We start from the raw sequence: 21,346 nt of genomic DNA, 5'->3' as shown, positions 1-21,346 counted from the left end.
GGAATTGTTGCAAAGTTAGAAATCAGTTTAAAATAGAAGCAAGAAGAGCCATAAGAATTTAAATGAGTAAAAATCACCTTGTCTTTCCCTGGTATTTGTGGCACCCCATTTGGTGGCCCCAACTGACCCTCACTAAAAAGGGCCATTGGGAGCAACTGGCTTGTTTGATTCCCTGCCTGGGATGGTTTTCTAACAGACCAGGCCTATCAAGATGTTGCAAAAGGCTGGATGATACTAAAAACAAAACACAAAAATGTGCGGTCCTCCCGCACCAGCTTGTAAGGAACCAGTTTGGCTATTGGTTCTTGACATTCAGTGTCTCCCATGGGTCCAACCCCTCTCAGAGGAGCTGAAAGCCCATCAGTACCTAGAAGGGACAGGCATTAAGAGCTCACCGAGCTCAGCACCCTGATTCCAAGAAGAGAAAACTGAGACTCAGAGAAGAGGAATGACTTCCGTGGGCTGTGGCAAGTTAGAGTTTGTTCAAAACACGGAGCTGTGCTTATGCTGTCAAGTCCTGGCTCTGAGCTAGGGAGAGTTACTTAAACCTTTTCAAGCCTCGGTTTCCTCATCTGTTTTTTTTTAAAAAAATGCAGATAATAAGTCTTTTCTTCAAAAACCCTGTTGTTAAGACAAAAGCAAAGTAGTAATAGAAACTGTTGAGCCCGGTGCTTGGCACAGGGGGAAAACTCAACAAATATGAGTGGATGTTATGACCAGAGCTTTCCGGGACTGATTCTGCACTTACCAACTGTGGGACCTTGAGCGAGTTACATAAACTTTCTGTGCTTCAGTTTTCTCTAAATCTGCAAAATGAGGAGAACAGTGAGACATGCCTTATGAGAGGTATGTTATAAGGATGGGATGAGTTAATGTAAATAAAAGTAGACTGTAACACATAGATAGAGAGAGCTCTATGTGCCGGGCACTTTCGTTAGAATGAAAGTAAAGACAGAAATGCTACTACTAATAACAGTGGCAGCAGTAATAGTAACCATGGAAATAGAAAGGGAGCAATGAGAATAGTAGCAGCACTGGTAATAGTTGGAGCAGAGGTAGTAATAACAGTATGGCCTCAGGCCCAGGCTAGTCCTTGCAGGACTTGGGACCAGAGCCAGGGCCTCTGCTTCCTCTGCTTTCAGTTTCCTCCATCCTTAACAGCAGCTGCAGCCCCAAAGGCTTGCCCCACCCTACTCATGGTTGTCTGCCTTCTGGGGGCATCACATACCCCCAAGTCTAACTCTCTCTGAGTGCCCTCCATGCTAGACCTTTTCTCCTCTTCTCTCTTGCAAAAGGCAGAGGTAGATGAAGCTGCCAGGTTGGACCATAGGTTTCCCGAAAGTCTTGGCCCCAACATTTTCCTGAGCTCCCTGTTATAGAGAACAGCAAAGTCACTGCCCTTGAAGAATCCTTTCAATCATTCATTCGGATCTACCAATTACCCACAAAATAATCTATCAAGGGTCCGCCCTGCCATGGCTCTCGGGATACAGTGAATATAGAACAGTCTGTGCTTTCTTGTGAGGGAGACAGACAAGGTAAAGACTGTAAAAGACAATACACAACAATGAAGCAGAGATCCTGAGATGGGGTGGGAGGTAGCAGGCAGGGAAAGGAATTAGGGTTAGCATTAGGTTAGGGCAGAGAAAGCAACAACTAACTGAGAAACCAGTGGTGAGCAAGAATCAGCCAAAGGAAGCAGGAAGTGAGGCCTGGAGTTAGGGATGGAAGCAGAATTCCAGGGCAAGAGATGGGGTTCTGGGGATAAGCAGGAACCTGAGTGTGAAGGGTCTTCTGTGCCAAGGTTCCCACCACACTCCACTGCAGGTATTTCATATGCACGGCTCTTTAAAAAATCAAGGACTGGCACATTACATCCAGGGGGCCTATTTGCATACATGAATATGCAAATTCAGGGTTGTGTCTTATTGAAATCCTAGTTGGTGAGCTAAAGATAACCTGAAGCCCTCTTGCTCAGTCAGAGCCCAGATCCAAATGGAGGGTCCCAAGGAGATGATTTAGGTACCCTTCACAGCCTCATTCATGTTCTTTATCTCCACTCAACCATCTCTGTTCAAGGCATCAGGGAGACAGAGATGAATAAAACACTCTTCCTGAACTCCAGAGCTCAGCCTGGTAGTCAACAGAAGGCTGCAGTACAGTGGAAGGAAGTGTAATTAGGGCCGAGATTGAGTCAATGAGCACCACTTCTCCTTAGTTGTCAGAATATTCAAAAACTTTCATACTAGTTGGTTAATAGACCCTGTCACCACCCTACCCCCACGTCAGCAAAGCTATCCCCTCCCTCCCCTGGTACCTCTGGACTTTCTCATAGTTCAGCAACTAAAGAGTGATACCTGATAGCCTTCAGTATCAAGGCCAGCTATCTTTGGATGAGGCAGTATCCAGGCTTAACCAGTTGTTGACTATTGTGATTATGGTGGTGATGGAAAAGTACAGTATGTGGTTAAGACCACAGAGAAAGGACCAGTGTTGTCTTGGTGCCTGACAGGGCTTTACAAATAAAGGAACATATGAGCTGGGCTTTGAAGGATGGGTCCACCCAACTGAGATGGCTGATGAATAAAGGGAGGGGGAAATATTACTATGTGCCAGGCACTTTTGTTAGAACAAAAGTAAAGTAATATGAGAAAATATCCCATACTTTACACAGCTGTTGGGTTTTTTTTCTCATTTGATCCGCAAAATAGTTCTTTGAGGTAGAAGCAACTATTATCACCATTTTTCAGAAGGAAAAACAGGCTCACAGAGCTGAAGTGACTTAGGTAGGTGGCCCAGTTGGGAGGAAGGGGAGCTGGCAGGAATCATGTCTCATGTCTCAGAAGCTTACTCTCATCGCCAGAGGACCGACTGGATGACAGAGAGGTTGGTGGCACCAAGCCTTGGCCAGTCCCTTTCCCTGATGGCATGGGGCTCTCTGCTGAATCTGCCCTCACTGGAGAGGGCATCTGGACGAGGGCTGACTACAGTGGAAGCTAGACCAAGGAGAAGGACAGGCTCCTTTTCCCCTCCTTCTGCCTCCAGCTTAGGCGAACAGTTGCCTTGTATTCCTTGCCAACAAAACCCTGCAAACACCATAAGAAAGAAAGAAAGAGGGAGAAATAGAAGGAGAGGGGGAAGGAGGTGAAGGAGGAGGAAGAGAAGGGGAAGAGGAGGAAAAGAAAGAAGAGAAAGAAGAGGGAAAAGAAAGAGAAGAAGGAGTAGGAGGAGGAAGAGGAGAAGGAAAAGGAAAGGAACAGGAAGGGGGGAGGAAGAAGAGGTAAAGGAGGAGGTGGAGGAGAAGGAGAAGGTAGAATGGGAGCAGAAAGAACCTAAGGTCCATGAAAGAGGCCTCATGAAACTTGTTAATGTGAGGAGGCAGTAGGGGGCAGTGATGAAGACATGGGCTTTGGAGCAGATCTATAGACTCTGGGGTTCATGGTCTTGTCTCCCTGGGAGACCCTGGGTAACGACAACCAATGCCAACTGAGCACCCACTATGAGCCAGGTGCTAGGCTGAATTCTTTCATGTGCCACCTCATCTATTTCTTATAAGCCTTTCAAGGGAGCTTTCACTAAGATGCCCATTTTCCACTGAGGAAACCATGGCCTAAAACACTTAAGTGAAAAGGAGCTAAATGAAATAGAGAAATTAGGATCCAAACCCAGAAAGTCTGACCTCAGAGTCCATGTGCTTCATTATAAGACTTCCCTTGTGTCATTTCGCCTTTCTGGGCCTCCATGCCTCATCTGTACTTTGGGCTAATAATCATACCTACTTCATAGGGTGGTTGTGAGGATAGAGTGAGTTGAGGTGTTCATTCATTTAAAAAATATGCATTCAGCACCTACTATATACCAGGCACTGTTCCAGGCAATGGTTGAACATGAGTGAATAAGACAGGCAAGGATCCTACCCTCATGCACTTTCAGTTCTGTATGAGAAACTTAGCCCAATGCTTGGGACATAACCAACACTCAATACGTAATCATTGCTAGTATTATTATTTGTCATCGTAGTGGTTTTATTAAGCTTACTCCTAATAAACCCAGATGTGATGGGTTCAAAAAGCTTAATCCTATCCACGGTCTGAGGTGAAGTTCAGAACAAGCCTAGGAGAAAGGCAGGATGGAGGTATGCATCTCATTTTGCAGACAGGGAAAAGAAGGCTAAGGGAAAGCATATAGCAGCCCGGGTCTTCAGACCCTTGATCCAGGCTCTCGCACATTCTGCAAAAGCCTTTCGAGCTCTTGCTCAGCTGAGAGACTCCACAGGCCACACCATTCACTGTGGTTTAGAGAAGAGAGGGACCAGAATGCAGAGGAAGGGCAGAGACGGGCATCTGCAGGACCCGTTCTGGTTGGTTCTTGTTGTTGCTGTTTTTTAATGGAAAGTGGCATGGCACTGTCAACTTTTACCACATCTGTGCAGAATAAAAGAAAACCACCATTTTCTGCCACCTAAGTGACTTCTGACCACCAGAAGAAGTAGTAGTGACCAAGCCTCCGAAGAAAGAATGAGTCCTTAAATCAAACGCATTTAGCTGGATGAAAAGCTCATTACATTGAACTTAATTTTCTCCGGTTCAATATGGGCTGGTACAAAATTTGCCTGACTGGATCCATAGAGAGTTTTGAGAACTGGTGGGCTGGGAGCCAGCAGGAGGGGCTTCAAAGGTATGATGGAGGATTGTGATCCCCCATCAGCTTCCTGCGGTGGGGAGGGGGTGGGGGAGACAGAGGAGGTTGGACCAACTCCTTGGGTCCAAGGTCAATTGCAGTGCATCGCCCTGCGGGATCACCCCAGCCCTGAAAGACTGTGTTTCCCACTGTCCCCACATCCCGCCTGTTCTCACAGGAACTCCCAAAAGTCGATGAACCCATTCTTTTGCTGTCTTCCTAATTAGTATACAAAGGAAGATGTACAACAGCAAGGAAAATAAATTTAATGTCTTTGTGAAACAAAAGGATTTTCTTTTTTAAAGGAATAACCAGAACCCTCTAGCTAAAAGCTCTGCCACGCAGCTCTATATTCACATGAGAATTTCCAGTCCCCCATATGGCAGGGAGGAGAAAAGAATTTATAGCCATTTCTCTCCATGGGGCCATTTGAAGCTCAGTAAATGGACTTGTTCAGTTTAATTGGAATTCTCTTCTTGATTGTATTTTTGTAACCTATTAGGCCGTGCTCCCTCTTGATCTCAGGATTCAGCTGAAATTAAATTTTGAAGTGTAAGTGAGAGGTTGCCTTTTTTCCTCCATTCTTGATTAAATAATGATTTGAAACAAAAACAATAAATAACTGTGCCGGCTTCCCTGGAGGGCTGAGAGAGACTCCCAGTGAAACGCCCGGAGCTGGAGTTTGTGGTAGGGGGATTTAATTACTTATTAGAAAAACCCAAGTGTTAACACGGAGTATATTAAGGAATGAGGAGATGAGTCAAGCTTATGAGTCCAAGAGAAAAAAAAACCCAGAGCTTCACATTGGAGGGGGCCAAGGGAATAAAGGGGAAATACTTGTTTGCTTTCTCCCAATGGCCATAGATTTGTGAAATACACAAATCTAGTTTGTTCTTAGGGGGGGGGGCGGGAATCTGAGATTGGTAATCCTGACTCAGAAGGAAATAGTTTGTAATATCTCCAGGGTCTGGATATGACCTAATGGCTCTGGTCTCCTAGTTTCTTCCATTGACAGAAGTCTAAGAGGGATGGAAAGGATTGAGATGAGGAAGATGGTGAAATCTATTTAATAGTTCTGGCAAGGAGAGATGGTGCATACAGGATGCACGGTCAGGGTAGCAACAAACAGAACACAGGGTCACCAACCAGATGTCTCAGGGGCCAGGTAGTTAGTTGATATAAGCAACTGCGACCCTGTGGGACTGGGGGCCAGAAAAACTCATGCCCCACCTAAAACGGACAGCTGCAGTTCTCTCAAGCCAATTATTAGCGAGCAGGAATGTGGACCCAATGCTGTCAGATCTTAAGTCTTCGGCACAAACCAGAGATTGAGCTGTTATGTGAAACTGCCTCATTCGACAACGCTGGCAGTTAATTCAGATTCACTGTCGAGCAGGCTCCCTACTAAGCACATATATACTAAGTGAAGAAAACATAGCTGAAACAAAACATAACTTGGCCTGTCCATTTTCCAATGGTGATGTGGGGTGTTGAAGCAGACGCTGTTTATTTCTATCCCTTCACCCTCTCCACTTCAGGGCACACAGCCAACCTCCAGCTTCTGGAAGATGCTCTCTGGCCACCAAAGACCGCTTTGCTTGGCCATGTGGCAGTTTGGACATACCAGAGAACTGACACACCCTGGGTGCAGCCTTCAAACTATGAGTGGTGGGGAATTGGTGCATAATACCCCAGCTCCCTCCTTGGTTGGGATTAACTCTGGAGTCAATTCCTCGCTTGCTCCCCAGGGTCCTCCGGCTGCCCACCATGGTAGCCAGTTTGTGATACCCATCTTTCATTGGCTCCTCCTCTCCCACACCTCATTTCTCCACTCCCCTACAGAAGTTCCCTGTCCTGTCAGATATACTAGCATTCAAGTTCCTGTCTCAATTTTGGGAATAATCCATACTAAGACAGATGTTTTTTTCACCTGGTAATTAAGCAGATCTTACAGGGGCTGAGTGTTTACACCAAGCTGGAAAGAGTTTTATGCCAGGTCTTAAACAGGGGCCCCTGGTCCCATGAGGGCATTGTTACTGGACCATGGTGGGTCTGAGCACCATTTTGTAGCCTAGCTACAAGGACAGGGGAAAAGATCAGTTAATAACACAGAAGAGAGATTCCCAAAGATGAATTTTGTGAAGCCTGTTATCTAAATGAGGAACAAGTAGGAGCCATCTTGTCATGTCAGTATCGGGTGGACAACTGTTTGGACCTTATATGAGTGAGTATTTGTCTAGGACAGAGCCACTCAGAGATGAGAGGATGGAGACAAGAACTTAGAGGCCTCTGTTGTCTATCTATCATGATGTCCATGACTTAAAAGTCTCCTTTGCATGATCATGGCTGTCACACACCCCCAACACACACACATTCTACCTTTGGCTCCCCTCAATAGCTTTCCTGTTCTTTGTGCAGGGTGAATGGATAGCTCTGGAAAAGGTGGAGTCTGAAACTAAGAGGCCATTAGACTATCCAAACGTCTCTAATGAGTTTCTTAAAATGTTCCTTTCACCTGGAAATAGAGACAGGCCCCATCAAGGCTTGTAAAGACAAAACCAAATAGGGTTAAGCCAAAGGAAACAGGAATGAATGTCTTTGGGCTCCCAACTCTTCCCCCATCCACAGAGTAATCCTTTAAGCAGATCAAATAGAGTCAGAAGATCTGTATGTTCAGTGCCTACTAAGGATGCCATGGTACAGCTGGTTAAGCCCCGTACATGAGTGACTCATCTTGGAATCAAACCCCACCTGCCCTCCATTCACCAAGGCAACCGTGAATACTGACATGGGCTGCTTCAGCCTAGAGAAAGGTGTATCTTTTTTCTAATCTGTCTGGCCAGAGAAAGCGCCTATTTCTTACTCCTGACCCAGGAGGAGAACCTTTTTGTAATCTGAACAAAGTCACTATATGGGCTAACAGCCCCCTTGTGTGCAAATGGCCAGCCCAGTCCATTTTTTAAGCTGACCTCCCAGAGTAGTAGAAGGTGGAAAGGAAGTAAGGACACCAAACATAACTTGGTCTGGAAGGCTTCTCAGATCCAGAGCTTCTTACCTTAGCATGGAACGTAATGCCATTGAGAATGTGGAGACAGAGCCTCCATGTGCTTTCTCGAAGGGTGGTGAGTCTGGGGAGGGCCAAGAAGGAGAGGAAGAACAGAGGGTGATTCCTTCTCTCTGCCACAGGCCTGGAGCAAGAACTCAGTTCTAGAGGTTATCTCTCAATCACACAGACAGCCCTGAGCTAAGACAGGGCTTGAGACACCAACCTTCAGCTAAGAATCAACCTAGTTTTTTTTAGACTATTTTGAATATGATGGAGGCCGGTCCCTCCTTTAAAAAGCCATCAAGTTCCCAAAGTTACCAGTTGCCCCATTGGGCCTCAGCAGGGCCTGGTCACTCGGCCATCCTCACCACTGCATGAGGCTAGGAAGAGCCCAGGCTTCTGAGCTCAGGCCTTCCAGGGACTATGGAGCAGCTTTATTCATTCAGCCAGATTTAATGAGCACCTACACTGTGCCAGGAACTGGTAGTTACTTGGGTACAATGCTGAACTAGCCATGCATGGCCTCTGCCTTCAGCAAACCCCCATTCAGATGGAGAGACAGGAAATAAAACAAGAAGCTACCCCACTGAGTAACAGTGCTGTGGCACACAGAAGCCACTTGTTTTTGAAGGAGTAAATGAATGAAAGATCAAATGAATGACTGAACTATGGACTGTTGTGCTATCCTGAGCTGGGGGATTAGAGAAGGCTTTCTAGAGGAAGGCCTCTAGAAGGCTTTCTAGAGGATGTGGTTTGTAACCTTGAGGATGTATACATTTAGCCACGTGAAATGGAGTAATGGGGAAGAGTATTTTAGGCAGAGGAAATGGCATGTGCAAATGGCTTGGGCCTGGGTGAGCAAGATTGTGGTGGCAAAGCCAAGAAAACTCTAACCGATCGGCATAGGTTGTAGGGGCCACAGTGGGGTATGTGGAAGAGATGAGGTCTGTGAAGTACTCAGGGGTGGGTTGCAAAGGATACTGTCATCCACTTCGAAGAATTTATATTTATCCCAAGAAATGGGACATTTAAACAAGCCAGAGATGTTGGTATTTTCAGGCACCAGAGTCAACCCAATGAGAACATTTCAGAGGACCTTTATCTCTGTTTTCTGGAGAGAATGGAAAAGCATGATGCCTTATACAGTTCTCAGTTTTAATTGCACAAGTTACATGTGGATAATAGTCATGGTCGGGTGGAGACATGCTGTAAGTGTCTCTGTGAGCTCAGAGCATGGGGTTGAGAAGGCAAACAGGGCAACATCCCCTTCTGTATCCACTGGCCTGGAGGGGCCTCACACTCAGGAAATAGTTGCCCATTGGGGACCCATGATGCACCAGGGCAGATGCTTTGAAAGTGGTAGTCAGGGCTGGGAACAAGTACCTGGGGAGAGGAAGGCCAGCCTGGATGCCCCAGGGGACAAGCCAGTTACAATGGATAGATAATGGAAGCTATTATACTCACAGGCCCCTTCATTGAGTTATTGTATAGCTTCATTCTCCCCAGAAAGGGCTTGCCTGATTCTCTGCATCCATCCTGGGACCAGGCTCCAGTCTGAGAGCCCATCAGATCCCATGAAGTTTTCTCATTCCTGACAGAGATGGTAGAAATGCCTATGTTGCCACTGAACTCCCAGAGGTGGGAAAGATACAGCATCCATAACTACAAATGGGAAGACAAAAGGGGGAAGCTGAATGAGAATAGGGCCTTTACGTTCTTCTTAAAGTCTCTCATTCAACAAAACTCCACTTGAGCGACATTTTGAGGTCCCTTGTCCCAAAGCAAAGCTCACCAGACAAAGCAGAGGCTGTGCTGGGGAGAACTTGGTAAAGCTGGACCATCACCTTGTCTGTGTGCAAAGCCTCTTCTCCTAGGAGAAGCCACAAAGAAAGTTCCGCCTCCGCAGTCTAGATGCTGACATCCTGAGCTGCCAGGGTTTGCTGTGATTCTCACAGTTCTGGTGTCTCTATGTCTCACCCTCCTGACCAATTGCTAAGAAGGCACAAAAGGTCCTTTAAGAAAGCCCAAAAGTCCCACTCCTTTTAGGCCCAAGGTGCCTGGAATGAGGGGTGGGGGGAAGCAGGCTCTTGACAGTGAGGCCTCACTGATATTTGTGGGCCCCAGGACAAGAGTATAGAAGGAGGCCTACATACTCTATGTCTAAATGTTTATGAAGTCAAGCCAGCAAACCTAAACAAAATATGTTCTCCTGTCTTGGCAAACATACCTTCAAAATGATCTGGAAAGTCAGGTTGGAATTTAGAACCTCAGACCCCTCAGAGTGGCTGGCCGCGACATGGCAGTGGGGGGTGGGGGCGGTGTACCTGCCGCAATGCCCTGGTCTCTCCCTTTCTCCTCCCACCTCTTACACCAACCAACACGGTGATGGGCCTCCCACACATGCACATGGGCGCCTCAGCCTGAACATCTAAGCTCTGTCCAAATAGTCACCCTTGGACCTAAGGGTGTGCACACCTAAAGCATGGTATGTCCCCCGGAGAATAGATCCATGGATGAGCCTGCAGACACCTTGGAAGGGGGCCCAGGGGCCATTTAAACAGAGTTCTGGGATCTCGGGACCCATGAAGTGGTCTCCGGGGAAGTGGTTTTCAGGTAGTGCCCTCCTGATTTCCTGCCCCATGAGGACAGTTATGGCTGGAGGAGGTACAGGGCAAACGTTCCTCTCGCCCACAGCCAAATAAGCAATAGTGCCAGCAGGGGCCAGACCAAACCCACTGTGTCAATCACAGCTGTGACACTGGTCTAAACCTTTTAAGGAAACCGTCCCCTGTGCTTCTAAACACATACACCATTGCTTTCCCAAGGGCCGGTCCAACCTCCTTTCCTCCTTTATCTGTCCCAATTCTGACCCAAACAGCACTCTGGGAAACCCTCCTCATCCCCATTCACCCCAAATCCAAATGTCCAAGCCCCTCCCAAAGCCCTTTGCCACAAGCACACCCTCGCGACCTTGATCCCCCGGACAGAGGCAAGCTCTGGCCCCTACTGCATTTCCAGCAAGGGTTTCTTGATCCAACTTGGGCACTAAGGGACTGCTGAGGTTAGTGTTGATGGCCTTGAGGTCCCCTTGCTGAGAAAAACCAAACAGATCTGATGCCTCACCTGTTAGGAACACTGAAAAACCAAAACTCAAAGCTGAGGGCCAAGTGTGAGGGTGTGCAGAAAGGTGTGTGTTTTTTCTTGTCATTTTCGACTCTAATGATGGACTCACGTTGCCCGCTCTTCCCTTTCTCTTACACCTTACCTACCTACTAAAGGAGGAACTCTTGCTTGGTAAGTGGATATAATCCGCAAAGACATGAGAGAATTTATTAGAAGCCACTCGAGAGCCTTAGCTACCTTCTCCAGGGGGAAAAGGACACACACAAATAATCGTAGAGAGCTTTTTTTTCATTTGTTTTCAGTCAGACTATTTGACTTCCATTTTTTTTGTCCCCCTTTCTTTTCCCCTTTAGTTGAAAACTACTAAAATGTCATTTTGTGACCTTGACTTTATATTTTTAAAAAAAACTCTCTTTATTTCATTTCTTTTCCCCATGCAATATTTGTTTAGGGTTCTATTCAGGGAACTTTTTTCTTTAAAAAAAAAAAAAAAAAGGTCAAATTCGTTGAGGATTTGGTTGAAGTTTAAAATTTTGGCTTTATCTTTTTTTTTTTTAAGTTCCAAGATATATGTTTTCCATGTCCATTGCCCCATTTCTTTGCCCCTCCCCCCTTCCTTTATTTTTATTATTGTTTTAGGTTAAGGGTGTTTATACACCCCCCCTTTTCGATTGAGTTGTGTTTTGTTTGAGTTAATTCATTAGAAATTAAATTTTGTATAATTTCCTTTATCTTTTGTTTAATCTGGACCGCATGCTTTTCTCTGCATGATACCTAAATCTTCCAGTTATTCTAGCAGGGGGTAAAAAAAAAATATCTCCTTTCTGTGGTATTCTTTCAGGAATTTGTGCTTTTGTTTTTTGGCGTCTCTTCTTTCCTCTTCTCTCTCTCTTTCCTTTCGTTACAGTGCATCATGACGGTAAACATTTCTTGGTTATTTAGACACAGAGCACAGGCCCAGCAATCAGCAGTGTCCAACGGGTGTTTTTGCTTTCAGATCACTGGGTCGGGGTCTGCAGCTGACCTCTTTACCAAAACAGCCAGCCCGCTCACCACCTCCCGAGGCCGCTCCCAGGAGTATGACTCAGGCAATGACACCTCCTCGCCACCCTCCACGCAAATCAGCTCAGCCAGGTCACGGGGTCAAGAGAAGGGGAGCCCCAGTGGGGGCCTGAACAAGAGCCGAGAACTCAACTGTGGCAACACCTCTGATTCAGGGAACTCCTTCACCACCTCCTCACCCCAGAACAAGGGGGCCACTTTGGAGAATCTCTCCCCCACCAGCAGGGGCAGAGAGTCAAGGTTAGTGCACCTAGGCTGTGGTTGGGGGGGGCAAGGAGCAGGGGGGGGGTCCTGCCTTAGCTCCAGTCTCTTACCTTAGCCCTCTACCGACCCACTCCCCACTCCTAACCCAGGAGTCTTTGATTTGCAAGAGAGAGAAAACTCAAACGGGCATAATTAAAAATATATACATCCAAGAATATCAGCTTCAGGTACAGCTGATCCAGGGGCTGGAAAGTATGTCATTGAGAATCTGTCTTTCCCATTACATCTCTGAGCTCTGCTTCCCTCTCTATTGGCTTCATTCTCAAGCAGACCCTCCCAAGGATGGGCACATATGCCAACCGTTCTATCAGTTTAGCCAGCCAATGGAAGCAGAACTGCCTTTCCCAAAAATGTCAGCAAAATACCAGGGCAGATTCTCATTGTTTCTGCTTGGCCCATCTTGGGTCATTTGCCCACCCTCGGACCAATCACTCCGGCCCAGGAGATGCTGTGCTTTTGGCATGAATTTGTCACACGCTACCATCAGGGCTAATGAGTGGTCTCCCCACATACAAGAAACTTGGGGTGTAGCAGGATTCCCACACAGAGAATCGTGACACCAAGGCTTTTCTTTCCAGGAAGCAACTTTATTCCTGCTGGCACCGCTCAGTTGGGTTTGTACCCAAAGAACTGAGTCCTAAGTGCCACATGGCGTAGTTTTTAAAATATATTTTCTACTTCTTTGTCTCCCATATATGGTAACACATAAACACGCAGTCTGATTCAGTGGCCTCATGTTACAAGGTGGTGAGGGATGTTGTCATATACGCGTATAGCCAGGTTGCCTTGAGGGTTTTTTGTTTTTATTTTCCTTAGGGAGGGGACCCTTACAGGGGGAGGTCTGGTTCTCTGAAGGAAAAGTCAGGGTCCTGATAACAGGAGGGACAGAGGCAAGTACATCTGGGTGGCTCATTCAGTTAAACCTCCAACTTTGGCTCAGTTTAGCTCAGGTCATGATCTTATGGTTCATGAGTTTGAGCCCTGCATAAGCCTCTGCAATGACAGCATGGAGCCTGCTTCCAATCCTGTTCCTTCTCTCTGCCCCTCCCCAGCTCGCTCTCTTGCACTCTCTCTCAAAAAAAAAAATATTTTTTAAAAACCNGCCACCCAGGCGCCCCTAAAAAAAATTTTTTAAAGAGGGACAGAGGCTGGGCAGGCAAAAGCAAATGTCAGTTTTACCATTAATCTCAGGAGAAAGTCTAACATTAAACCCATTGAAAGTCAACTGTCATTTAAAAACGTTCAAGTGCATTGAAAATTTGCGGCAACAGAAACTCCTGGTCTCGGATGTCTGTAGCAGCTTTATTCATAATGGCCCAAACTTGCAATCAACTGAGACATCTTTCAGTAGGTGAAGAGATACACAAACTGTGGTCCATCCAGGCAGTGGAATATTATTCAGCACTAAAAAGAAATGAGCTATCAAGGCATGAAAAGACAGGGAGGAACCTGAAACGTGTAACACTGAGTGAAAGAAGCCAATCTAAAAAGGCTACGAACTGTATGATTCCAACTATCTGACATTCTGGAAAAGGCAAAACTATGAAAATAGTAAACAGATTAGTGGGGGGGGGGCGGTTACAGGGTAGAGAGGGATGAACAGGTGGAACACAGATTCTGTGTGACGTTGCAGTGGTGGAAACATATTTTACATTTGTCAAAACCCACTGAGTTCACAAGAGTGAACCCTAATATAAACTCTGAACTCTGGGGGATAATGATGTCAGCGGAGGTTCACAGATTGTAACAAATGTATCACTCTGGTGTGGGCTGTTGAATGGCGGGGGAGGTTGTGGGTGTGGAAAGTACAGAGGGTTCCCATATACCTGCAGCGTGTATGTGTGTGTACATGTGTGCAGTTTATGTGTTTGTGTGCACACGTGTGTCTTAATACACTTCCTAGATGCAGTTTTTCTGCAGAAAACCCTTCCATGCAGTTGCTTATGAGCCAGCTGTAATTCTAGTTCATTACCCCCTCTCTCATTCAAGAAATCACAGCAAAATGCTAATCACTGAGGATAATGTCACAATAATAGCTAGTAAAAATTGCTGATCATTTACTCTGTATCATTCATTCAGTTACTTAATCCCTCTCCTAGTTTTCAGGCACCTCCTGTATGCCAGCCACTCAGCTTGGTGCTGGAGATACGAAAATGGCAGGTCCCTTTCCTCAGGAGCATATAATTGATGGGGCGGATGCAGAGATGCAGGAGGGGTGGAAAAGATTTGCGAGTATATTCTGCCATGCTAACAGTGGGGTCTTCTTTCTTCTGGGGGTGGGAGTCTGCTTTTGTTCAAAGTGGCCAAGATTTCAGAATGATAGCCAAAGCCGTAGCCATGAAGCCGTTAATGGCTTCTTCAAGGACCGAACAACCTTTTTCCCCAGCACAGAGCCCACTTCAGTCCTGGACAGACAAGTTGGAATCCACACATAGCCTTTCGTTTGCCTGCCCCAGGACATCTCTGGCCTCAGTTCACACCCAAGCCTGCCTGGGAGCCAGGACTGGGTCAGAACAAATGTCAAATGTCTCCAAGAACAGGCAGTGATGTCCCCAGATGAGATGAAGGACAGGTGTCTACGTATATACTTCAGGGCAGAAGAAAACAGAATGGCAATAACAATCACAATAATAATAATGGCTGCTAACATTTGTGGAGCCCTAATTATATGCTAGGTGCCATGCGAAGTGTTGCCATGGACAATCTTCCTTGATTTCTCATTGAACCTTAATGGCACAGGCATTATTATAGACCTTTTTTTAGCTGATGGGGAAACTGAGACTCAGAGTAGTTAAGAAACTCAGTTAATAAGGCCCAGCACCCAGACTCAAACACATAACTGTCATAGAACTAAGGCTAAAGCCTGAGAGCCATCTAGCAGTTACCTGTTTAATTGGATCTATGTGGACACCCAAATTAAATAATTTAGACCCAGCCTTTCATTTTGAAATATAAATGATCTCTAAAGTCATGGCTATGTATGTCATATCAGCAATGAACAGAGGGCTGAATGGAAGAGTATCATTGGCTCTAAATCAAGGGAACCTTCAACGGTGAAGGTAGGAGACTGATGAAGTGGAGGGGGCATGGGCTTTGGAGCTGGATAGATGAGGGTTTGAGACTCTGAGTGAGGAAGTAATTAGCCCTTCTGAAGAGAATAGTGCCAGTTGTTGGGAGGATCATAAAAGGTGATGCTTGTTTAGCACCCAGGACACTAAGAGGCTCAAATGTTTACTTCACAACTATTTATTCATGACCTAGGACAGATGAATCAGGCTCTGTCCAAGGTGCTGGGATACAGTATCCAGAGACATGAGTCCTCTCCCTCAAGCTCAGTGACNGGGGGGGGGAGCAGGGAAGCCAAGGGGCTGGGGGCTGTGGCAACACATTGGAGGTCACCCAACTAGACTTAGGGGGATGTCAAAAGAGGCTTCCCAGAAAATGTGAGGTCAAACTAAAACCTGAACCATGAGTAGTTATTGTTGTCAGGTGAGGAGGGGAAGAAGGAAGGTTCCAGGCAGTGTGAATGTTCTGAGGCCTGGAGACAGGGAAGGAACCAGGGATAGTCCAGGAAGAACAAGTAGTCCATTATGGCTGGAGTCAAGTGAGGAAAATGCCAAGAACTGAGATTGGATGTGTGAGCAGGGGCTGGACAAGCCTGGAAACTCTATTAATGTGATTTGAACTTGACTCTTGGCCCAAGCCAAATGAACATGCCCTTACTGAGAATCCAACAGGAGCTTTACATGGCTCTAGACAGGGTGGAAATACAGAAGACAGGACCCTGCCACTGGGTGATTTTGAACAATCCATCATTCTTCTTTGGGTCTCAATTCCCCCATCTGCCAAATGGGCTACACCCAAGTTTCCCAAACTTAAATCACCTACATGGCACCTGCTTAATTTTAATCATATCCCTGTACTACTGGGACTCTTATTTACCTTAATAAACTCACTTTTTTATGTAAGGAAACTTATACTACTGTCTTACATAGAAAATCTATAGCACTCATCCTAAATAGAAAGCACCTGAAAAAATACATGCTTTTTATATGAAAATACATAAAGACAGTGGATTTAATTCTTGTTAGTAACAGTTGCCTGCCCAAGGCTCTTGAGCACCAGGCCTGGGAGACTGCCAGTGTTTCAGAGATGGTGGAAAGCCCACTAGTACCCAACCTGGGGTCTCTCATTAATGTAATCAAATAGGCTGAAAGAGATTCAAAAGGGAATAAATCTCTCCCTATGTGAATTGATGTCATTTACCAATTTGCCCATGCCCACTGACTTAAAATACTCTGAAGTGCCCCCTGTGGAATGCATCCCCCTCTATCCCTATTCCTCTACCATCTGTGGCCTGGAAAGTCTTTCCAGAGGTAGTAAGATGGGAATAGGTGGAAAGGGGTTTCTGAGGGCACCCCAGCCAGGGCAAAGGTAGGGAGAGGAGCGTTACCTCGAGATGCCTCCAGACGAGAGGTCAGGCCCGTGCTAACAGGTGTTCTTCCCACATCTGCAGAGGACTTCAGTCGCCATGTCTGGAATGCGCAGAGGTGAAGAAGTCTGGTTTGGTCCCAGCCACAGCCCGGAGCTCCCCCATGAGAGGGTGCTCCCGCAGCCCCTCCTATGCCAGCACCCGCTCTTCCAGCCACTCTTCCCGATCCCCAAACCCCAGGGCCTCCCCCAGGTACACCCGAAGCCGATCCACCTCCTCTGGAAAAAGGTGAGCGCAGTTTTGACCTCTGTTCTGCAACGCGTTTCGTGCTTAGGGAGCTAGTTAAGGTAATGGGGTATATCCTTTGACCCACCAGTGAAAGGAGTCAGACGGATCTGACTTTGAATGCCCAGTGTTCCCATTCCTAGCTGGTGGCCTTGGCCTCAGATAACCTCTCCAAGGCTCGGTTTCCTCATCCGCAAAATGAAAACGTTAACCTCTCATGCCTCGGTTTCCCGAGGCATATCCTAACCCTAGGATATGTTGAGGATTGAGAGAATGCGCAAAGAGCATTAGTTCAGTGTCTGACACATGCTAACACTTTCTGTGTGCTGGCTCTGTGCAGTATGTGATTTACTCTAATTTACTCATTTCACTTACAACTCTACAGGGTTAAGTAGGATTATTTACCCCCCCATTTTATAAATGAGAAAACAGAGGCCCGGAGAAGTGAAATCACCTGCCCAAGGTCACACAGCTATTAAGCCTTAGATAGTAAGCATCCAATCAGAGGAAGTGGTCAATATTGTGACTGATTGCCCAAATGCGAGGGAACTTCATTCTCTAGAAAGGGCCAGGTTCCGAGGCCTGGCGTCCGGAAAGAAAACGGTCACCCCCTGAGGACCAGCTGAATAAACGCCTGCACTTCCGGGACAGCCCCGGGGAAGCCCAGCAGGCCCCTCGGGAACTGTTTACTCTCCCGCAGGTCCTACTCGCGCTCTTCCAGCTATTCCTCCAAGTCTGGCAAGAGGAGCCCCCCCAGCAGAAGCTCTCGATCGCGCCGCAGCCCCAGCTACTCGCGGTACAGCCCGAGCAGGTACATGCCCCGCCCCCAGGCGCAGGCCCCGCCCCCAGGCACAGGGCCCGCCCTCAGGCGCAGGGCCCGCCCGCAGGTGCAGGCCCCGCCGCCAGGCACAGGGCCCGCCCACAGGTGCAGGGCCCGCCCACAGGCACAGGCCCCGCCCCCAGGCGCAGGGCCCGCCCCCCCGCTCACCTCCCGGGAGCGTCGCCCAACCTTGCCCCTGGTCCCCCTTAGTCTGGCGTTGCACCGGTAGGGATGGGAAGACGACCCAGCAACCTCGGAGTGTCTTTCGTCTTCGCTGGAGGGGATGTTTGGGGGCCCTAACGTCCCCGCTATGATGTACCGCCAGCCACACCCCAGCCTCTTCACACACCTCATCCTACCCTTCCCCGTATTCAGGGCCCCCAGCTCTTACGCCTGCACCGCAGCCCTCTTGACGTTCACGTCCTCACCCCCACAGCAGCGGCGCCCCTGTAATGCCCACCCTCGAAGGCTGACACCCCTGCGCACGCCCAACCTTACCCCCACAGTACGCACCCACAGCCCCCTGGGGCCCGGGGAGGAAGCCGCCACCTCCCCCAGTGGGGTGAAGGGCACAGGTGGGAGGCAGTGAGTGCCCTTGTCCCACGCGTTCACGCGGGAAAGCCAGTCCCAATAACCCCCGCACCCCTTCAGGGAGCGGGACCCCAAGTACAACGAGAAGGACTCGCAGCAGCGCGAGCGCGAGCGGGCGCGCCGGAGAAGGCGGTCCTACTCGCCCATGCGGAAGCGCCGGAGAGACTCCCCGAGCCACCTGGAGGCGCGGAGGATAACCAGGTGAGGCCAGGAGCGCCGGGGTGCCCACCTTCACCCTCAGTCCCACCCCTCCTACCGTTGGGCCTCTCCCCGTATCCGCTTGGAGCTGGAATTCAGGATTGTGGGAGCTCAGACACACTTTGCGGGACCCTAAAGGAGGGGCCCGGGTGGGTGCCTGGGACAGCGGCGGGGCCAGCCTGCGGAATCCGGCGGGCCGAGGGGGTGTGGCCAGGGTCGGCGGAGCCAGGGGGCGTAGCGCGGGGACGTGGCGGCCAATGCGGGCCGAAGCAGTGCGGCGGGGCCAATGCCTGGGGGTGGAGTCAGCCGGTGGAGACCGATCACCCTGAGACCTACATGCCAGGCTTTAGTAGACCCTGATCGTACCCTGCACCAACTGGGGAGAGGGCAAAAGGGTCGTCTGGGTAACCAAAGGGACTTAGAGGGGGAGAGCATGAATGTGGAGTGCCTTCTTGGCTGTGCCACTTTCCAGATGAGCTGGGAAAGTCTCTTCACTTTCCAAACGTTCTCACCCCTGAAATACTAATTCCCGGGAGTATCATGAAAATGAAATGAAAGGGGGCACAGAGGTGTGAACACACTTTGTAAACTGAAATGCAGAACACTAGAACCTGAGGTGTGCCATTGTCATGGATTGCATGGTCAAGACTGCGTGGATAAGGTTTCTGTAACTGGTAAGCTCTTCGCAGAGAAAACCCATAGAAGAGAAGCCTGAGGTCTGAGAGGACCCAAATTTCTCAGGCCTTGAAAGCTGGAAGGATGGCTGAGTGCTGCCCTAAAATTGGCTCCTGGCGATGGCTTGGGCTCTTCCTTCAAGGGCCAGCTACTCCTTCCAGAGACCGGCAGGAGTGGGGCTTCGGGGCAGACACATCTGCCTGGTTCCTCCTCCCTAGGGATGACCTGGAGGAGGAAAAGAACTTGCGCCCCAAACAATTAGATGGGGGTGATGGCATCACCTTCTCAGATACCCCACAGATCACCCTGGCACACAGGGAGTCCTGGACCCACTGCCTTGACCAAAGGCGGCCTTGAGGTTGACTTGGAGGAAGACAAAATGTCATTCCTAACAGGCTCTCTTGTTTCCTTAGTCAACTCAAATAGTCCATCTTGATGAACCCATTCAGTGTTTCCCAAACTTCAGTCACCCAGCAGCATCTTTCGATTTGTCTGTTTAGGAAGTGTACTATTGGGGGCGCCTGGGTGGCTTAGTCGGTTAAGCGTCCGACTTTCGCTTAGGTCATGATCTCGCGGTTCGTGGGTTCGAGCCCCGCGTCGGGCTCTGTGCTGACTGCCAGCTCAGAGCCTGGAGCCTGTTTCAGAGTCTGTGACTCCCTCTCTCTCTGACCCTCCCCTGCTCACGCTCTCTCTCTCTCTCTCTCTCCTAGAAATAAATAGAACATTAAAAAAATATATTTAAAAAAAGGAAGTGTACTATTGTTTCCTTAAATTTTTTTTAAATAGATAGGCCCTTGCTTAGAGGTCCAGACAGGTCTAATTCAAAAGCAATACAGCACAGTATACTATAGTAAATGGAACATCAGCCTCTCTTAGCATAAATAGAAGGTTCTAGTCAAAGTAAAAATAGCAAAACAAAACTGCAATTAAAGTCTAGACGTAGATTCCGTCGCCAGCTGGAGGATCTGAGCCCCAGGCTTGCTTTGTTAAAAAGTGAGGTTATCACTCCTCCAGACACCAGCGCTAGGGCTGAGACCTTACCCCGGACGGTCTCAGGACGGCGAGAGGAGCCTAAAAAGAGTGTTTTTCCCCTTAAGGGCCTGGGAAGTGTTGGGCTACCCCGCTCTCCCCCAGGGACCGGGCAGGCGCGGTCAGGGTCGAGGCTGGGCGGGGTCTGGCCCTCAAGCGAGCTCCTTCTGGTCTCCGCAGTGCCCGGAAGCGCCCCATCCCCTACTACCGGCCCAGCCCCTCTTCGTCCAGCAGCCTCAGCAGCACCTCCTCCTGGTACAGCAGCAGCAGCGGCCGCTCCGCCAGCCGCAGCTATTCCCGGAGCCGCAGCCGCAGTCGCAGTCGCAGCCGCAGCCGCAGCCGGACCCGGAGTCGCAGTCGCAGCCGCAGCCGGAGCCGCAGCCGCAGCCGCAGCCGCAGCAGGACCCCCACTAGCAGCAGCTCAGGCTCCCGCAGCCCCAGCCCGGGCTCCCGGAGCCGGAGCCAGAGCTACAGCTCAGCAGGCAGCTACTCCAGCACGAGGCGCTGAACAAGGGTCCGCCCTTGAGCCAGCTGCCTGGGGGAGGGCCCCTTTCCCTCTGCCGGCCTCCCCCTCTCCCTGCCCTCCCTGCCTTCTCCTTGGTGACAGACATTGAGGGCTCCTGGACCCTGTCCTTCCTGCTCTCCTGGGAGGAGGAAACGAAGGTACCGGGGGGCTTCGGCCTCTGTGTGAAGCTGCTAGGAGCCCCCACCAGCACCACCCAGGGGCTCAACTCAGGCCTGGGCATATGGAGAGAACCATCCACTGTTGGCACAAAAACCCTCCAGGTTGTGTAAGAAGCAATGGGTTCAGGACCCAAAGGTTTGGGCCTGGCCAGGAAAAACAGTTTTGCTAACCCACTGCTCGCAGGATGTGTCTGCGAGGCAAGTAGTCAGTCATCACACCTGCCCTCAGTCTCCCCCCCGGTCATGGCTACACGTGTGTGGACCCTCTCGGGGTGGGAGGGGATGAGCGGAAACCAAGAGCAGTGAGGCCCAGGAGAGGGTGTCCAGCCTTTCACCTCCCGATACAGGCCCAAGCAAAGGCTCGAAGGCTATTTGAGGGGGATCGAAGGGGACCTGAGTAGGGGACCTGGACGTTTCCGTTGATAGGAAGTGTCAGGAGACAGGACATGGGTTCTCT

General features: G+C 49.0%; 1 protein-coding gene across 1 annotated transcript in view; it reads left to right on the top strand.

Moving 5' to 3' along the window:
- Positions 1-20,713, top strand: part of SRRM4 (serine/arginine repetitive matrix 4) — a 264,517-nt gene extending 243,804 nt beyond the window's left edge. The window contains 5 exon segments of the mRNA XM_077765934.1: positions 11,847-12,151; positions 16,692-16,895; positions 17,593-17,703; positions 18,364-18,504; positions 20,386-20,713. Coding sequence (XP_077622060.1) covers positions 11,847-12,151; positions 16,692-16,895; positions 17,593-17,703; positions 18,364-18,504; positions 20,386-20,713 — 1,089 coding nt within the window.
- The last annotated feature ends 633 nt before the right edge of the window (positions 20,714-21,346 follow it).

The sequence above is a fragment of the Crocuta crocuta genome, unplaced genomic scaffold (genome assembly GCF_008692635.1).
Source record: "Crocuta crocuta isolate KB4526 unplaced genomic scaffold, BGI_CrCroc_1.0 scaffold339, whole genome shotgun sequence".
Lineage (NCBI taxonomy): Eukaryota > Metazoa > Chordata > Mammalia > Carnivora > Hyaenidae > Crocuta > Crocuta crocuta.
The sequence above is the reverse complement of the archived record's forward strand: the minus strand, read 5'-3'. Positions and strand labels throughout refer to the sequence as shown.